Below are 16,960 nucleotides of genomic sequence, written 5' to 3'. Positions count from 1 at the left end.
AAATGCTAAGGGAATTCTTACCAACGGCATTCTCATCTTGTGAAGCTATTATTTTTCTGAACTATAATATGATTTATAAATCTCTGCTGAGTTTTATATTTCTGATGGGAACAGGCTTGAAATGAAATGTATTTTCTCAGAATATAAAATTCTCCCAGGAGTTGACCAAATGAGGAATAAAAAGAAACATCTCCTGCAACCACGTTTTCTAATGTCTTGGTCTCTGCTGGCATATCTGTGGGTGAATGTTGGCCTTCAGAGTTCTGAACTCAGCTAGACTCTCTTCTCACTCCCCACACTTTCTTCCTGGGTGACGTCAGCCACTCTGAAAGCTTTGACCCTGACTTCTGCCCCAGTGATTCCCATATCCATCCTCCTCACCCTCCTCATATCTTTCCTGAGTTACATATCCCTGTGTCTACCTACTGAGACCTTCGTCATGCCCTCCAGACAGTTCAACCTCAAGCTCTTTCCTTTCCAAACGTCATTCCTTCTATTTGAATCCCAGGGATGCAACAGTACTAGCATCTATAGAGATAAGATACAGTTCCTGCTCCTGGGAAGCTTATACTAGCACAGGAGATAGGAAAGTGAACAGGCAATTATAAAAGGTCAGTAAGTGCTGGGGTAGGATTACCCCAAGGGGTTTTGGCTCTCATAGGAAGAGCTTGCAGTCCAGACATCATTCTAAGTAACATCTTGGTTGACTATGTTAGGTAATTGGGTGTGTGTGTGTGTGTGTGTGTGGTTTATATTGAAGAACTGTGAGGAAGGACAGAGGAGTCTCATGGACAGGGGCCCAGAATGTGAGATCATGAAGACAAATTTGGGATATGGTTTGGGTAGGGTGCTCAGAAGGCACTGGACAGAGATAAGGCTAGACCACCAGAGCCTGATCAGAACAAGCCTTGTATCCCTCACTGGATCTGCACAGAGTTTGAAATCCAAAGTGCATGGTCCAGAGGGTTGACTCAGTTTAGGAATGGGGATGTATGCTTGCATTTTTATGGAGAGCTTCATGTTATCATGACCCAGGCTCCATGGAGACCCACTGAAGTCTCAGATCTCTACTGTGTGTGCCATGAGATTGTAAAATACATCCCCCCAAAATCCATCTGAGGTTACATTTTATAAGAGTACTTTCCTCACAGTGCAGTTATACTCTTTATTCGTAATCATCTTTAATCCGTATAAGCACTCTGAGTCTCAGACAGACCATGGGCTTTGGCAGTAGATGAAAGACTTCAAAACTTTGAGCATGTTACTTAACCTCCCTGCATCTCAGTCATTCTCGCCCATAAGATTAGGATGAAAAAAAAAAAAAAAAGATTAGGATGAAAGTAGCACAAACCCTCATCTTAATCCCTCTGAAAATAAATGCATTTTGATAAGTTTGCTGAACTTGACCTAAACTGATATGAAACTGTTTATAGATTTTATTTACTCTCTTAGAATGAGTATTCAAATATTTTGCTGCAGAAGATGGATGTGTTTGGTCATGGGGTTGTTAATGGCATATTGCCATCTTCACTTTCTAATATTTGAAAAACTCTGAACTCAGGAACACATCTAGCCCAAGTGTTTTGATAAAGAATTTGAGGACCTGTAGTATATGTAAAGCATAAGATAATGTACATGAAGGACCTCTCTAGCACAATGAGTGGCACAAAACAAGGGCTCAGAAGTTACAGCTGTTATCAAAAAGAGGGCCACCTTGACTTTATAAAACAAGGCGAAAGAAACAGAAATATCTTAAAGAAAATATATTTTTCTATTTCTGGCCCCTCAACTATTTATAATGATAGTTTTGGAAAATCTGTGAGTGATGTAATTTTTCTAAGCATCATTTTTTCTGACATTAAATTGTCGATGTTGTTGCTCAGTCATGTCCCGCTCTTTTGTGACCCCATGGCCTGTAGCCTGCCAAGCTCCTCTGTCCATGGGATTTCCCAGGCAAGAACACTAGAATGGATTGCCATTTCTGTCTCCAGGAGTTCTTCCTGACTAAGGAATCGAACCTGTGTCTCCTGCATTGCAGGCGGATTCTTTACCACTGAGCCACCAGGGAAACCTCACCTTTAAATCATAGGGAGGAAGAAATTCAGAGTGTCTGTTACAGACTCTCGCAAAGACAGGTGATGGGAGATTCTGGGAGAGGAAACAGCACAGGTAAGGGAGTGTGGAGTGAAAGAAAATTTCAGAGAAGGAGGGATAAACTTCTGACAGTCTGACACCCAGGGAGCGTGGCACAAAATGCCAACAAATAAAGCTAGGAGGTGTTTGAGGGAAGTTTGTTATGAAAAGCCTTGAATACCATAGTAGGTTAATATTTTATGTAGATCAGGTGTTTTCAAATCATTCTATCAAGAGAATTTTATTGAAACGAAATTTTATTTGCATGGGAGCTCTGTATACTGCAACCCCACACAAATCTGTTTTTACTTTTTGGCTCAAATGCTCTTTTAAAAGGGCAAACTGGATCATCTCACTCCTCAGGGCACATTCCTCAAAGACTTCTCATCAAGCTTGGAGTAAAATGCCATCTCCCTTCATGGCTCTGGGTGATTTGGCCCTGTCCACCTTCCCAGCTCATCTCACACCTCCCTGGCTCACCAATGAGCCACAGCCCTCCCCACATCAAGGATCTTACAAAGGATGCCCTCATCTTTGCTCCTCCATCCCACTTGTCTAATTAACTTCTACTCATTGAAATCTAAGCACAGCCACCTTTTCTGGGAGGAGCCTTTCCTGGCTTGATCAGGATCCCCTGTGTTACACTTTCTCATACCCTGTGGACGTCTCCATTCATTACCTGAGGATTTGTTTGTTTGATACTTTCTCCCCACTATTCTGCCAACTCTGAGAATGGGAAGTGGCTCCATATGTCTTGTTTATGACAGTGTCCCTGTCCAATGCCTTTTCGCTAAACACACCTCCAGAAACTATCTGCTATATGCCGGCCAAAAGCGAGTCATTTTTCAACCTCAAAATATTCTTCCCAAATTCTAACTGTTGAAAATACACCAGCAGATCCAACAGGAAGACAAATGGGAGAGGAGGCAGCTTTGGGTTGGAGTGAGGTCGGTTAAGTTGAAATGGTTGCAGCAAGAATGTGGGGCCTGGGGTATGTCCCACTGGGCCTACTCCTTGCCCACCACAGTGCTCCCCGAGGCATTGTCTCCGTGGTAGGGTGCTCCAGCTAACAGAAGGCATTTTTTTTATTTGACTTTGGGGTGAATGTTCTCCAGAGTGTTTTCTTGGCCTGAAGGAACTTTCTACTTGATGGTCAACAGAATGGATAAATATTCACAGTAGCTTTGTGTCAACAGGAAGTATATTTCATTCATTTATTTCAACATCTCTTCTCTCTTGGGGTGGGACAGACTGTAAAAGACATCAGTAGGCTGGCCTCAATTTTATTCCTTTGTGTAAGACTGGGGGTAGAGTAGATATTTCTTTGGAAAGCCATTTGGCATAGGCCCAGACCATTGAGAAAACTGACTCTGTGCTCAGCAGATCCATGCATATGTGGGCCCTTCCTGGGTTTGAAATCATGTGACATGAGGCAGCTTGTGTGACTTTCCCTGGTTCAGTGTGGTCAGCTGTGATGGAGTCAAGAGCTCCCTTTATCTGTTAAATAGGGCAAATCAAAGTGAAAATTGCCTTTTGATTGAGCAGCATGGCTGAAGAAAATCAATAGAAATGGTCCGAGATCCACTGGTGCCGTCTCAATGTTGTGCTGTAGACTTTTCAAATTGCTGGAACACCGGGTTTCAGGCCTGTTCAAGGACAGCTGAAAATCAACAGTTGAGTGGGTAAAAGGAGACGTAGTATGTCTGTGCAATTCTAGATTAAAGAGAAAATGTATGCTGGCCAAATCAAGTCATTTTTCAACCTCAGAATATCTTTCCAAATTCTAAGATACTGTGTTCAAGTTTGACATGTTTAAGAGAGATGTAACAGCTGAAGTTGTCTTTGTTCAGAATGTAAGAGACAGTTTCGTCTAGACTTTCCGGAAAGATATAGGATGACATTTTCAGAACAAATCAAAATATATTTTTAAGGTTTTTTCCTCCTTCAGGAAGAGAATTTGACATGCTTTCCTGATTTGAATTTGGTTGATCTATAAATGGCCTCAGTAGTTTGATATAAAACTAGAGTAAATGAACCATTGAGAAAAGTTACTGAAAATGCTGTTGGTTCACTTTCCTGCCTTAATATGAGTACCACCAACACCACCACAATAACTAATATTTATTGAGTGGTCTCTAATGTGTGCTGAACTCTTGACATAAGAGTTCTTTCCTTTGTTCTCATAGCAATCTTAGGAGGTAGCTATTATTATTAACACCAGTTTTCCACTGAAGAAGCCAAGCCACATGGAGTTGAGAGCACGCCCCCAAAGCCACACAGCTGTAGGTGGACCAGCAGAAACCTGACGTCCCCCAGACTTGCCCTCCTCACCACGTGCTGTGTCTTCTTTCCCCACAGGGCTAGCATCGTTCAGAAACGCATCATTTATTTTCAAGATGAAGGCTCTCTGACCAAGAAACTTTGTGAACAAGGTAAGGAGGTCTGGATGTGTGGACTGGAGAGGCCCAGACAAATGGAAGGTGGCTCAATCAGTCTAAGCATTCAGCCACAGGAATTAAGGCAGTTGGGTTTTCTGAGTTCCTCTGGATTCTGCTTCCTCACGTAGTTCCAATTTTTAATCTAGCTGTGTGCTGTGGATAATTGGATCTGCCTTAAACTCTAATTACTCAGCTTGATTCCCTGGGTAGGAGATAATATACCTTATATTGGTGTCGTCGTCTCATTATTTTTGTGAAACAGTGATTATTCTGAGGAGATTCCTTGGAATAATTCACAGGACTTAATTAAGGAACACACAATTGTGTACCTCTAAAAAGTCTGTAATGGTTTTCTGGAATAATCACTAGCAGAAACTTGTGGGTCACCCAGGCAGGATGAGCAGATTTTCTCTAGGGAACAGGAATGCCAAGGGGGCTTTGATTTTGTGACCCTCACCTCATCTAGGGATCTAGTCCTTGGATGTGCAGGCATCCTTAGCACACAGGCATGTACACAATCAGTGGTTACCTCCAGTCCTACATGACACTGTAATGTTTAGTACCATGCCTCCTAGTACATAGTAAATATACATATATGTACATGTGTGTATATACACATGCACATACACATATATGCTCATACATACAATTATTTATTATATATGTGTGTATGTTAGCTATTGTTATCAACATCCCAGGGCTTATTTATTAATCTACCATGAAAAATTAATATTTTAAACATCTAAATGTGTTAGAAGTCCTTAAAGAACTAAATAAAAGTGGAAAATGTGCTGAAATTGTACATCTTCATGCTCTCTTTTCTATTAATTTGTGCAGACTTTTTATTTACCTTTAGAGCAATTCACGGTTTGAGAAGAAATCAGTCTATCATGGTTTGAGAAGAAATCATTTCTATTTCTAGCAAATCATAAGCTACTAAGAAAAAGAGACGTTGGTAAATGTCCTCTAGGAAAATAATAATAGCTAATTTATTTGTGCTTGTTGTATGCCAGGCTCCATTCTAAGTACTTCACATGCCTTAATCATGTCATCAGCACAACAATCCTATGTGGATTACATCATCCCTATTTTACAGATGAGAAGCCTGAGCCATTTAAACTGAAAAGTTTAAATAGCTCACTCAGCATCAGACAGCTCACGAGGAGGTCACAGTTTGAACCTAGAAGCCAGTGCCCTAACCATTGCATTTCTATCAAAGTGCTATCTCCCAGTTCAGTAGCTTGGGTTGTGGCTTTGGGTAATCAAAACCTAGATCTCCCTATGGGTGAGCTGGGGCAGAAAATAGGTCGTATGTGGAGGACTGCTTGGAGAGCATGGAAGGAGCTAAAGGGGAAGAGTTGGCTGCCCTGCATCAGGTCATACCTGTCAAAGGGGAGAGAGAGCTGAACCTGTGGGCCAGTGCCCCAGGCAGCTTCCAGGTGGGCATCACTATGCATGGATATTGGGGTTTTCCTTCCCTGTGTTTCATAGTCCACAGATTTGCTTAACCTTCACCCAAACCCAGAACATCTCAGCTCTTGAGGCTCTTGGTTTCTAATGGACAATCCAGCCCCTGCCCGGCTTGCATGTGATGACATCCAGGTCTCGGGGCATAGAGCTGTGGCTATTCTAGCTCACCTCTTGGTTGGCTAATCATGGCCACCGTGGTACAGTTTTGTTAGTTTGACTTTCAGAGGACAGCCTTATTTCCCAGATTTGAGGATTCCTAGAATACACTGCACTGTCAGCCTTGTGTATTGACAGCAACCAACAGCTAAATTGCACTTTCCAAAACCTCAGCCCTGATGTTGTGAAAGCCTTGTCTAAGTTACGAATATGCTACCATTGTGCAGATAAGCATCAATGAAAAGGCACTGCAAATCTCTATTGATTACCACTTCTGAAGCAGAGAGCCTACCAAAATGACTAAGCATAAGTCTGTATAAAAAGACCTCTTTCCCACAGCAACTTTGTGGACAAAAAACGACCCAGGAAGACCTGGGCTGTAGGATCGTGAGTCGCAGTTGTAGATGAGTCCTGGAGACAGCAGACTCATGAGGTAATCCATCAGTTAGCAAAGCAGATCCCACATAGAAAGTCTTTAAGATACAACCATAGAGCAAAGGGATTCTCTCCAACTCTTTCATTAAAGTATTTGCACTTTTGTTGAGTCAAATCAAATCTATCAAGGAAAGAGAGAAACTAGTGTCTGTTTCTTTTCCCCAGTTAAAGCTATTAATCCATAGGGGAAATCTAAGAATTACACAGATTAAAAGCAATGGTAATTATTTTTCAAAAGAGGCATGAAACATTAAGTTACTTACAATTAAAAGCAGAAACATAAAATATTCCAAAAGGTGACCTATAATAAACAAATGTGCACATATGCTTAGTTTAAGACCATGTCACAGACAACGGAGAAAGAGGAAAAGGTGAAGGGAAAAGCAGAGATGAGAGAAAAATGTAGATAGAGAAGGGATAATCAGCAAGGGAAGAGAAACAAAAATAAGACCAGAGAGACTTGCCTGGTGGTCCAGTTAAGACTCCATGCTGCCAGTGCTAGAGGTTCCCAGGTTCCCTCCCTGGTCAGGGGACAAGATCCTATGTGCCTCAGACAAGACCCAGGGCAGCCCTCCCAAGTCCCCCCACTCACCCGCTGCCACAAAAAAGAATAAGGTAAGAGTAGAAAAGGAAGCTGGTATTAAGAATAGAAATGAGGGGGCCAGTGTAGCTTGAGAGATGCTGCAGGGTTTCAAGTTACCAATTTCAAGTTTCAAGTTACCAAGGGTATTATGCAGGCCCTGCAGGTTAGGAGAAGAGGGGTAAGTTAACACTTACTATCACTCCCCTTTGAAAACCTGATCCATTTTCAGTGGGCTTTTCCTCATTAGGAAACAGCATGTCTACTTTTATTTTCAAACTTAGAAATTTATTTTTTCAATGGAAGCTTTTTCTTTGGAATTCCAAAGTGTTTATTATAAGTGCTTTCCCTTGAACCCCTGTATGTATCTTTAAGTTCACTGCTTATATCAGAAAGCCCTTTTGATAAGGTGGAGCTACCAGTTTGCGTTATTTTGGTTCTTTGAGAGATTATTGCTGCTTCATTTAACAGTGCCTAGTAGTTACAACGGAAACCCCAGCATGTATCTCTTAGCTCTGAATCCCTTTTTCAAAACTAACTTAGTCTTTTTAAAACATAGATGATCATAATGGAAATGTGAAAAGGAAAAACCTTTAGGAGTTATTCATTTATGCCAACTTTCCTGAAATATATTCAATAGTGCTTGTCCCTTAAGTATCAAAGTGGCTCACACAGCAATCAGACCTGGACATCGTGTACATAGGGAAGTGGGAAGCTTGCTTCTAACACACACAATGCTCTTGCCTCTTCCTAGTGTACAAAAAGTAGCCAAACAATGATTTCTATTTGGGGTGGTTTCAGATCTCTTCTTTAGGGCTATTTAGAGATTCTGGAGCTCTGTAGATAAGTACTTTTTTTTAATGCACCATTCTTTGTTTGAAAAAGCTAAATGAGAAACACACAGATTTCTCCCACTGGTGTTTATGCAAACCTATCCAGCAGGTCTTTCCTACAGTGATATGGTATACAGGTTAAGAGTGAGCATGGGCCGTAGATTCAAAAAAGACCTGGGTTCCAGTTCTACCTGCACCACGCATCAACTCAGTGACTTTGGGCTGGTTACCTAATGTGCCTTAGTTTTATGATCTATAAAATAGGGTTAACCAAAGTCCTGATGTCCTAGAATTGCCAGGATTAAATGAGACAGTATATGGAAAGGAATCAACACATACAGGACTCTATACAATGTGGTACTTATTACAGTATCCCATACTTTTGTCTCCATCCTCGAACCCAGAATTCACTTCTTTCACCTATCGCTGATTTTGCATATTCAAACCAAAAGAACTCAGTGAATTCCATAAGGAAGACTTGTAAAATGCTCTTCCTAACTCTCAAAAAGATATTTAAACTCTCTTTTGCTGCTCTTTATATAATAGTTAAGATTAAATGTCCAACTTGGAAATAAAAAAAAGAGGGAGGGAGAACATTCATGTTAATATCTCCTGAGGAACCAAAGGAAAAGCAGCTGAAGCAAGTTGCATCTGAAGACATTGTTTTCGTCTTGCAGGAAGCAGAACAGACTAAAAGCAACAATGCACCGTTAGGGATGTGGGCCTGACAATCAGAAATACTGAATTTATTCATGTAATCTCTTTTTTTCCACTTATCAGCTATTCACAGCTAAAAGTGGGGGCGGAGAGGGAATCTCGAATTTTTCCCGGCTGTTTCTGTGCTCAGAAGTAAACCTGAACTTATGAACATATTCCCAAACCCCCAACCCTCCCAGTAAAGTCTCTGAAAGCTTGATAAGAAGTGATATGACTACATATGCATAATTTTTTAGAAATAATTTTCACCATTCCTTATGTCTCTCTACTTGTTCTCATTGCTCTCCGTCAAAGCTTTTCCTTATTGTACTGGCAGTTTGGCCCCAGAGAATATTCCTTAGGAAACACACACACACATGCATATTCCTCTTGAAATCTGGTGGAGAAATCCTATTGTGGGAGGGATGGGAAAGGAGATTCAGGTCCAGAAAGGATAACAATAAACTTTACCAAGATAGCCTCCATTCCAAATATTCTATGTTATTGGTCCCATTGGTCTCCTCACATTATTAGAGCAAAGTTCTGGTTTATTTTTAATTTGAAAAATATAGTGATCATCCTTAGAGTTAAATAAAATCTGTTATAGCTGGACCTGGTTCTGAATTATTGATCAGTAAAAACTGCACTTTGATTCCCAGGTGAGTCAGTGTTAAAGCATCTGCCTGCCAATGCTGGAGATGCATGTTCAGTCTCTGGTTCAGGAAGATCCTCTAGAGAAGGAAATAGCAACCCACTCCTGTATTCTTGCTGGGAAAATCCCACGGACAGAGGAGCCTGGCGGGCTACAGTTCATGGGGTCACAGAGTTGGCCATGACCTAGTAGTGACTGAGCGCACACGCACACAAACTGCATTTCACATTCTTTTCCCAAGCATTAAGGACAGGATGAGGCCAAGATGCCACTGCCTTATAAATGACTCACAGTTGCTTCCTAACTTGGTGACTTTCCTGACTCTTTCAGATTCCACATTTGATGGGGTGACTGACAAACCAATCCTAGACTGCTGCGCCTGTGGAACTGCCAAGTACAGGCTCACCTTTTATGGGAACTGGTCTGAGAAGACACACCCAAAGGATTACCCTCGTGAGTAGAACAGCTATTTTATGCGCTGGGGGAGAGGGTCTTACAAAGTTCTGTCTGATTGTGGGGTACACAAGCTGATGCTGCTTACTCATTCATGAAACACATTCCAAATAAGTGAATTCATTGAGACAGGCAGATATCACAGTGGTAGGCATTCAGCTTCTTTGCATAGCATTATTCTAAGTGTTTTCTTATTTGTGATTTAAAAAAATATTCCTGAGGTCATGCTACTTATCTTCAGGCCAGATACTTGATCACCTCAATTCTCTTAAAGTGACTGTATTCATACAACTGGCCTATTTGTGCTGGAAGAGCTGGCAAAAAAACCCCTTGACTTCATAAACCAAGGTCAACAAATATTCAACATCCTCAACCAGAGTGTGCATCAGGTGATATATCAGATACCACCTTAGAATCCTTATGGCACCGTGCTCCAGGTAGCCAATACCAATCCATGAGAGTTGTCAGGCAACCCCAAACTTGTTTTAGAGTAAACACTTAACCAGGACCCTACCAACTCCCTTTTATCAAACAATTGTCTCATCAAATGCCTGCTGCTGCTGCTAAGTCGCTTCAGTCATGTCCGATTCTTTGCGACCCCATAGAAGGCAGCCCACCAGGCTCTCTTGTTCCTGGGATTCTCCAGGCAAGAACACTGGAGTGGGTTGCCATTTCCTTCTCCAATGCATGAAAGGGAAAAGTAAAAGTGAAGTCGCTCAGTCGTGTCCGACTCTTAGCGACCCCATGGACTGCAGCCTATTAGGCTTCTCTGTCCATGGGATTTTCTAGGCAAGAGTACTGGAGTGGGGTGCCATTGCCTTCTCCCCATCAAATGCCTAACGTGTCAAATACTGTGCTAAACTTGAGATATATTTATAACAGTGAATAAAACAAGACACAACCCCTCTTTAATAAGGAGAGAGACATTAATTAACCACACAAATGATATGAAAATTATTATCATGAATAGTGAACTTATTATGTGGTGAGCATTCTCATGTATGTGCCATTTCACCATCAAAATAACTTGCTTCTGTGGATGAATTTACTGGAGATCACAGAGACATCATGATTTACTCCTAGTCCAATGTAAGTACAATCATCCCTCGGTATTCAAGACAGACTGGTTCCAGGAACCCCAGGGATATCGAAATCCATGAATGCTCAGTCCCTTCAATAAAATGACATGTGCAGATCCTCCCATATACTTTAAATCATCTCTAGATTACTTACAATACCTGATACAATGTAAATAGTTGTAAATACATTGTAAATGCTGGGTCAATAGCTATTGTGTGGCAAATTCAAGTTTTGTTTTTTAAGACTTTCTGGAATTTTTTTCCCAAATGTTGATGACCCATGGTTGGTTGAATCAGCAGTTGTAGAACCCTCAGAATAAATGGTTAGTGGTAGTGGATCCAAGATGCAGAAGAGTTTTGTCAGGCTCCTTGCCCTGCCTTCTGTTTGGATTGCCTTTGAGACACAGTGTCCCCCATTCTCTCTGTGGGTGGCAGGATGTCCGTGTGTGGTACTGAGCATGCTTTTTCTGCTCATTGTATGTTTCATTCTTGTTCACTTCACTCTGGAGTTGCCCCAGCTGGGAAAGAAAAGGGATGCTGCAGAAGGGACTAAAAAGGGGGATTGAGGTCCGCCTCAAAGGAAGTGGTGGGGCAAAGGCTACGTGACTAGGACTTAAGAAGACCCAGTCCAGACGAGAACCTCCACGGTCCCCAAACAGCCCACCCAGAGGGGACTCCAGCATTTCTTGGCAGATCAAGAGCCCTATTGTTTAATTTTACCCACATGTAATCAAGGCTTGCGATCTTAGAAGCGTCATACTAGTTCATTCTTCTGACTCTTGATCTGATTCAGCTGGTGTGAGAGACCTGTCTGAACAGTCTTGGACTCTGCCTGAGGGGGGAAAAAACCACTCAACAGTATGATGGAAAAAATTTCCTCTAGTGTCTCCCATCCACTAACCCAGAGGAAATAAAATGTTAGGGGCTCATTACCCATCTTTTGTAATCCTATGGCACTTCTTGCCTTTTCTGTTCTGACACTGGTTATTTCCCAGAATTTTTTTAAAAGGGTACAAACCATTGTTTCTGGGTCTTTGGGCGAAATCAAGTACAAATCTATACAGAATTTCTGTGGAGTTTTGTTGGGAGTTTCTTAATACATGTATAAGCAGACATGTGTTCCAGATCCCTGAGGAAGCTTCCATAGTCAGAGGTCAGAGTGTGTCCTAATTTTTGACTGGAAGAAAATGTGGTCACTATGTTCAGAAAAGCATTTGTCACATCATACCATAATTATTCCTTCAGGAGCTTTTCTTCTCCACCGCACTGAGAAGTCCTCCAGGACAAGAGCCACAGCATGCTCATCTTTCATTCTTAGTGCCTGCAAGTGCCTTTGGCCTTCCCAAGTCCTGGGTACTGATTGGTGGACTCAGAGTGGCATGCACCATGACCTGGGAGGCAGATTTGTAGTCCACATTAGTCACGGTGGTCAGTACTGAGCACGGAAAGAGCCAGGCCTTCCCTGGAGGGAAAGGGGTGAACTTGGACACTAAGGGCACTGGAGCAAATCAGAAGGGCACAGAGAGGTGCCCTTGAGAATAACTGGGTCTAACTGGGAACTTGAGAATTCAATATGCACAGAAATGATTTCAGCCAGTCTTAAGTCATAGATGGCTTTCATTTTACCCTCCAGGGACGATTCTGTCTTCATAACCAACCCTGGCTGTTAAGCCCAATTTAGTCATGACACTTTTCAGCAATATTGCAAACTGATACATGACAAGTTCTCCTCTTTTCACTAATTATTCATCCCAAATTCCACTTTCTCTGCAAGCATCTCAGAGCAGCAGTTCTCAAGCTTTTTAATTTCAGGGTGTCTTATACAGGCTTAAAAATTATTGAGAACTTCAACATGCTTTTGTTTAGGTGGATTGTGTCTCAATATTCACCATTTCAAAAATTAAAAGATATTTTAAAATATGACATTAGTTAACTTTAAAAAGTATCATATAATGAATTAATAATGATTAGCTTATTACATGTTGACATATTTTATGAAAATAGCTGTATTGTCCAAACAAAAGAAATTTAGTGAAAAAGATGTCACTGTTTTACATTTTTGCAAGTCTCTTTAATACCTGGTTTAATGGAAGACACCTGCATCCTCATATTTGCCTCTGCATTTAACCTGTTGTGTCCTATCTCTTTTGTGTTTTTTTTGGCTTAAGTATGTGAAGAAAATTCTGTCTCACACAGATATGTAATTGGAAATGAGAAGCATATTTTAACCTTTTCAGACAATTACAGATAATCTTATTTGATGCTACACCCAAACTCTGCAAATGGTAGTTTCTTAAAGGAGAATTACAATGTGGAATGAGAAACCATATCAGTGAACTTGTACTCTGTTACATTAAAATGTGTTGCTTTCCCTTGTACTTTCAATGAATCTTTCACAAATGAATGATTTTATAACATCATCTATTGATTGTTTGAAAAATATTGGTTTACTGAGTTGTGCAGATAATCCAGATACTGAAACATTTCTTTATGTCGCATCAAAAATCACATTTGTTAAGATCATTTCCAATCTCATCAGTAAAGTGTTAATGTATTAGAAAGCTATCAAATTCATGGCAGTGGATACAAGTTTCCCAAGATCCCAAGCTTTGCTTGAAACCTCAGATTTTATCATTGGCAACAAATACTGTCAGGTCTTTTTCTTGAAGTGACAGGCTCATTTCATTTTTTAAGAAAATGTATGCCAAATTCTCAAGTCTGAATAACCATAATTTGTCATTCATCCTTTCAAGTAAAAATGTTTTATGACAATGAAAGTGTCCAACTTGCACCTCAAGCAATTGTACAAGTGCTTTTATTTAATATACAGCAAAAAGGCGTCATGTGTTTTTCCCAATTAGTCATGCAGAATAATTAAAACATGTGTACTTAAAGATAGTTAATAACATTAATAATGTATATTGTTTCATCAAGGCTATTCCTTAGTGAAACTGACTTTTGGGGTTGTTGTTTAGGGCTAGTCCCTAAGGAGTACATTTATGATTAATATGGTTCAAGGCCACTGCCTTGACCCTCACTGAGTGCCAGGAGTTTTACTTGCAATTGCTTTTGCCACATCAGTGTTAATGTTGACACACGGCAAAAAGAAAATTTTGTCTAAGTATTACTATGAAAGTAGTTTTCACCTCATAGATCCCTCTGAAAGGGCTGGAGGTGGGGGTGGTCTCAGGGGTCTGTAATCGTGCTTGAGAATGTCTGCAATAGGATTAGATAGCAGCCTAAGAGGGCTGTCCTTCAGTTGTCTTTGGGAACTTGTCCACTGTGGCTTTCAGCCATCTGTTGTGGGGGGCCACATCTGCAGGTAGCTCTTCTCAATCATTATTCAAAATGGTTTGTTCCAAATGCTGTTTCTGGGGCTTCCCTCTCCTGGAGGACAGAGTATTCTCTGTATCTATGATGTCTCTGTCTCATAGAGGAACTAAGCCTGAGATGAGGAAGGCAGGAAGATGGTATAAATGATCTCTGGCATTCCCTCCAATTGCAATGCCATAGATCACTGCTGGCCATCTGAAAATAGTAAAACCTTTTTTTTAATTCATTCAATCATTAGTTCATTTATTTGGCTAACTGAAATCTTTTTAAACACTCCTAAGTGGATAGTTTCTAGAAATCCATTTGAAACCTGGATTATGCAAGTTTTACCTTTTAATTTTATTAGTGGGAAAAAAATCCAAATACACACACGCACACACAATTAAGGGCTCAGATCACATAGCCAGAGAGAGTTCAGAACTGAAATCAAAGCTCAGATCTTCTGATTCCCTTTTGCCTTCCTCTGGGGCTATCACAAGGCGATCTTCTCTCCTCTGGAGTAAAATTACATATCTCATTCACAAAGCATATTTTAGTAAGGCCCTGGTATACCACCATGGTCTCAACTGCTACCGAACTCTGAACAGCTTGGTCCCACTGTATGAAGAGCTGGGCTGCAGAGATCCTAGTTTAGAAGTCAGAGCTCTGGATTCACTGTTAGGAAAAGGACATGCCCCCAGTGTCTGTCCTCGGTACTGCAAGTCTGCAGTGCTCCAGGAGCATTTGTTCTTTACAGGAACCTGGTGAATAGGCAGCATTGCTGTGTAGAGATGTCTCAGAGGCTGGAGATATGCCCACTCTCCATCAGGGAATTGGGAGTTGCCTAACAGGTGCTGAGTCTCTTTGCTGTCTTGCTCTGAGCACAGTATCTGGGTTTTTGACAAATGCTCTACCCCACAGAGACTCTGTAATCTCCCTTGACAATGTCAACTGCATAACTTCCCTCACTTTTGATGTAACATTGAATTTAATACCATTTGACAAATATATGTTGACAAAAGGAACATTTTTTCCAAGAGCCAATTTTTTTTTCATATGGCAACAGATTGCCTAGAATATAAACATGGCCACTGGAATACTCTATGGAATCAAAGTTAATTTCAGCATGAAACTCAGCCATCTTTTCCATTGGTCACTTAATTTTTAAAAATTATTAATTCTTAAATCCAGTCACATGAATCACCACCACTCTTAAACTTGGCAACTTCTTTCATTTCTTCATATAGTCGACTGTATGCAGAGTTTCTACATCACATTTGAACACATCATGTCCTGCCCTTCGCATTTGATTTGGTTTCCATAGTCATAATTTATAACAGCTTGTTCTAAGTCACTTATCCAACGGTTCTTTTATTGAACATTTAAATGATGTTAGGTCTTTTGCTAATATAGAAAGTTCTACAGTAAAATACTTTCTTCTTCAACTCTTCCTTCATTCTTCCACCTTTCTTTGAATCATTTCCTTGAAATAATTTCCAAAGAGTAAGACTGCTGGTTTAAAGGATATGGACATTTTTGGCTCTTGAAACTTTTTGCCAGATGCCTCTCCGAAACATTTGTATCAGTTCACCATGTTAATAGTAATGAATAAATATATCTGTTTCTCCCAGCCTCTTCAGCATCCAGTATCACTTTCTCCATTGGGTTTGGCCAATTAATGGTTATAAAAGGTTAATCTTATTTTAAACTGGCATTGATTTAATTACACATTTGAATTTTTTCATATTTATTGTCCTTTGTCTTTAAAGTCAGCCACTGGTGACTGGGGTGTTGGCAGAAATCAAGCCTGATTTTGCTTATTACCTTCCCAGGGCTGAGGTCATTATCTGGCACATTGAAAGCCTCTCAATAAATAGTGCTGATGAATGGATGAATGATGAGTAGCAGTTACGAAATGAGCAAGGAAGAAAGTGGAGGGAGATGAACAATGAAAAATCACTGATGAGGTTGTGGCAGGAGAGAGGAGGGGTACTTTATATTGCTGCTGAGGGGTGAGCACATTGAAAGGGGCAGGAGGTATAAGGGAAGACGGGTAAGGAAGATATTGCAATGATGATGGTAGCTTGGGCTAAGGCAGCGTATGTGGTGATGGAGAGAATGAATAGGTTTGAGTTCCCTTTTAGAAGGAGACTCTGCCATGGATTAGATGTGGAGAAGTAGGAGGGAGAAGTGTCAGAACTCACAAGCCAGTCTCTAGTTTGGAGATAGAGGTAACTCTTCTATCTTAAAATATTCCTCAATATTGTCTTTCCATTTTTATAAATGATTGTGAAATCATTTTTATCAAGTTCTGTAAAGGATCCTGTCAGAATTTTAAGTGGGATTGTATTAAATCATCAAATTACTTTGGGAAGAATTGTCAGCTTTATAACATTTAGCTTGCAGAGTTCCTTCCCATTTAAAAATAAGACCATTTGTGGATTTCCTTAGCCCAGTGCCTGTAGCAACAATGAGCCCAATGTAGACCACAGCCCCCTTCTCTTGATCTAACTTCAGAAATAATTCAACATTCAATAAACAATAATTCTACTTCCCATCATCACTGGGAAGTCTCTTTCTGAGCTGAGTAACGGTGCCCATCAGAGCTTCCCAGCTGTGCCACCACCAGGCTGAGTCACGAACAGAGTATGTCGCCAGGAAATAGAATTTGGTACCAAGCACATGTGTCATGATACACTGTTTCAGTAAAGAAGGAGCAGAGA

General features: G+C 40.7%; 1 protein-coding gene across 1 annotated transcript in view; it reads left to right on the top strand.

The window, feature by feature from the left end:
- The window catches only part of SPON1 (spondin 1), a 310,921-nt gene that overhangs the window by 126,913 nt on the left and 167,048 nt on the right, over nt 1–16,960 (top strand). Inside the window, exons 4-5 of the mRNA XM_068988301.1 lie at nt 4,492–4,565; nt 9,724–9,846. Coding sequence (XP_068844402.1) covers nt 4,492–4,565; nt 9,724–9,846 — 197 coding nt within the window. The remainder of the gene's footprint in view (nt 1–4,491; nt 4,566–9,723; nt 9,847–16,960) is intronic.

Source organism: Capricornis sumatraensis, chromosome 16, assembly GCF_032405125.1.
Source record: "Capricornis sumatraensis isolate serow.1 chromosome 16, serow.2, whole genome shotgun sequence".
Taxonomy (NCBI): Eukaryota; Metazoa; Chordata; class Mammalia; order Artiodactyla; family Bovidae; genus Capricornis; species Capricornis sumatraensis.
Note: the sequence above shows the minus strand (reverse complement) of the source record. Positions and strands in the feature narration are given on the sequence as shown.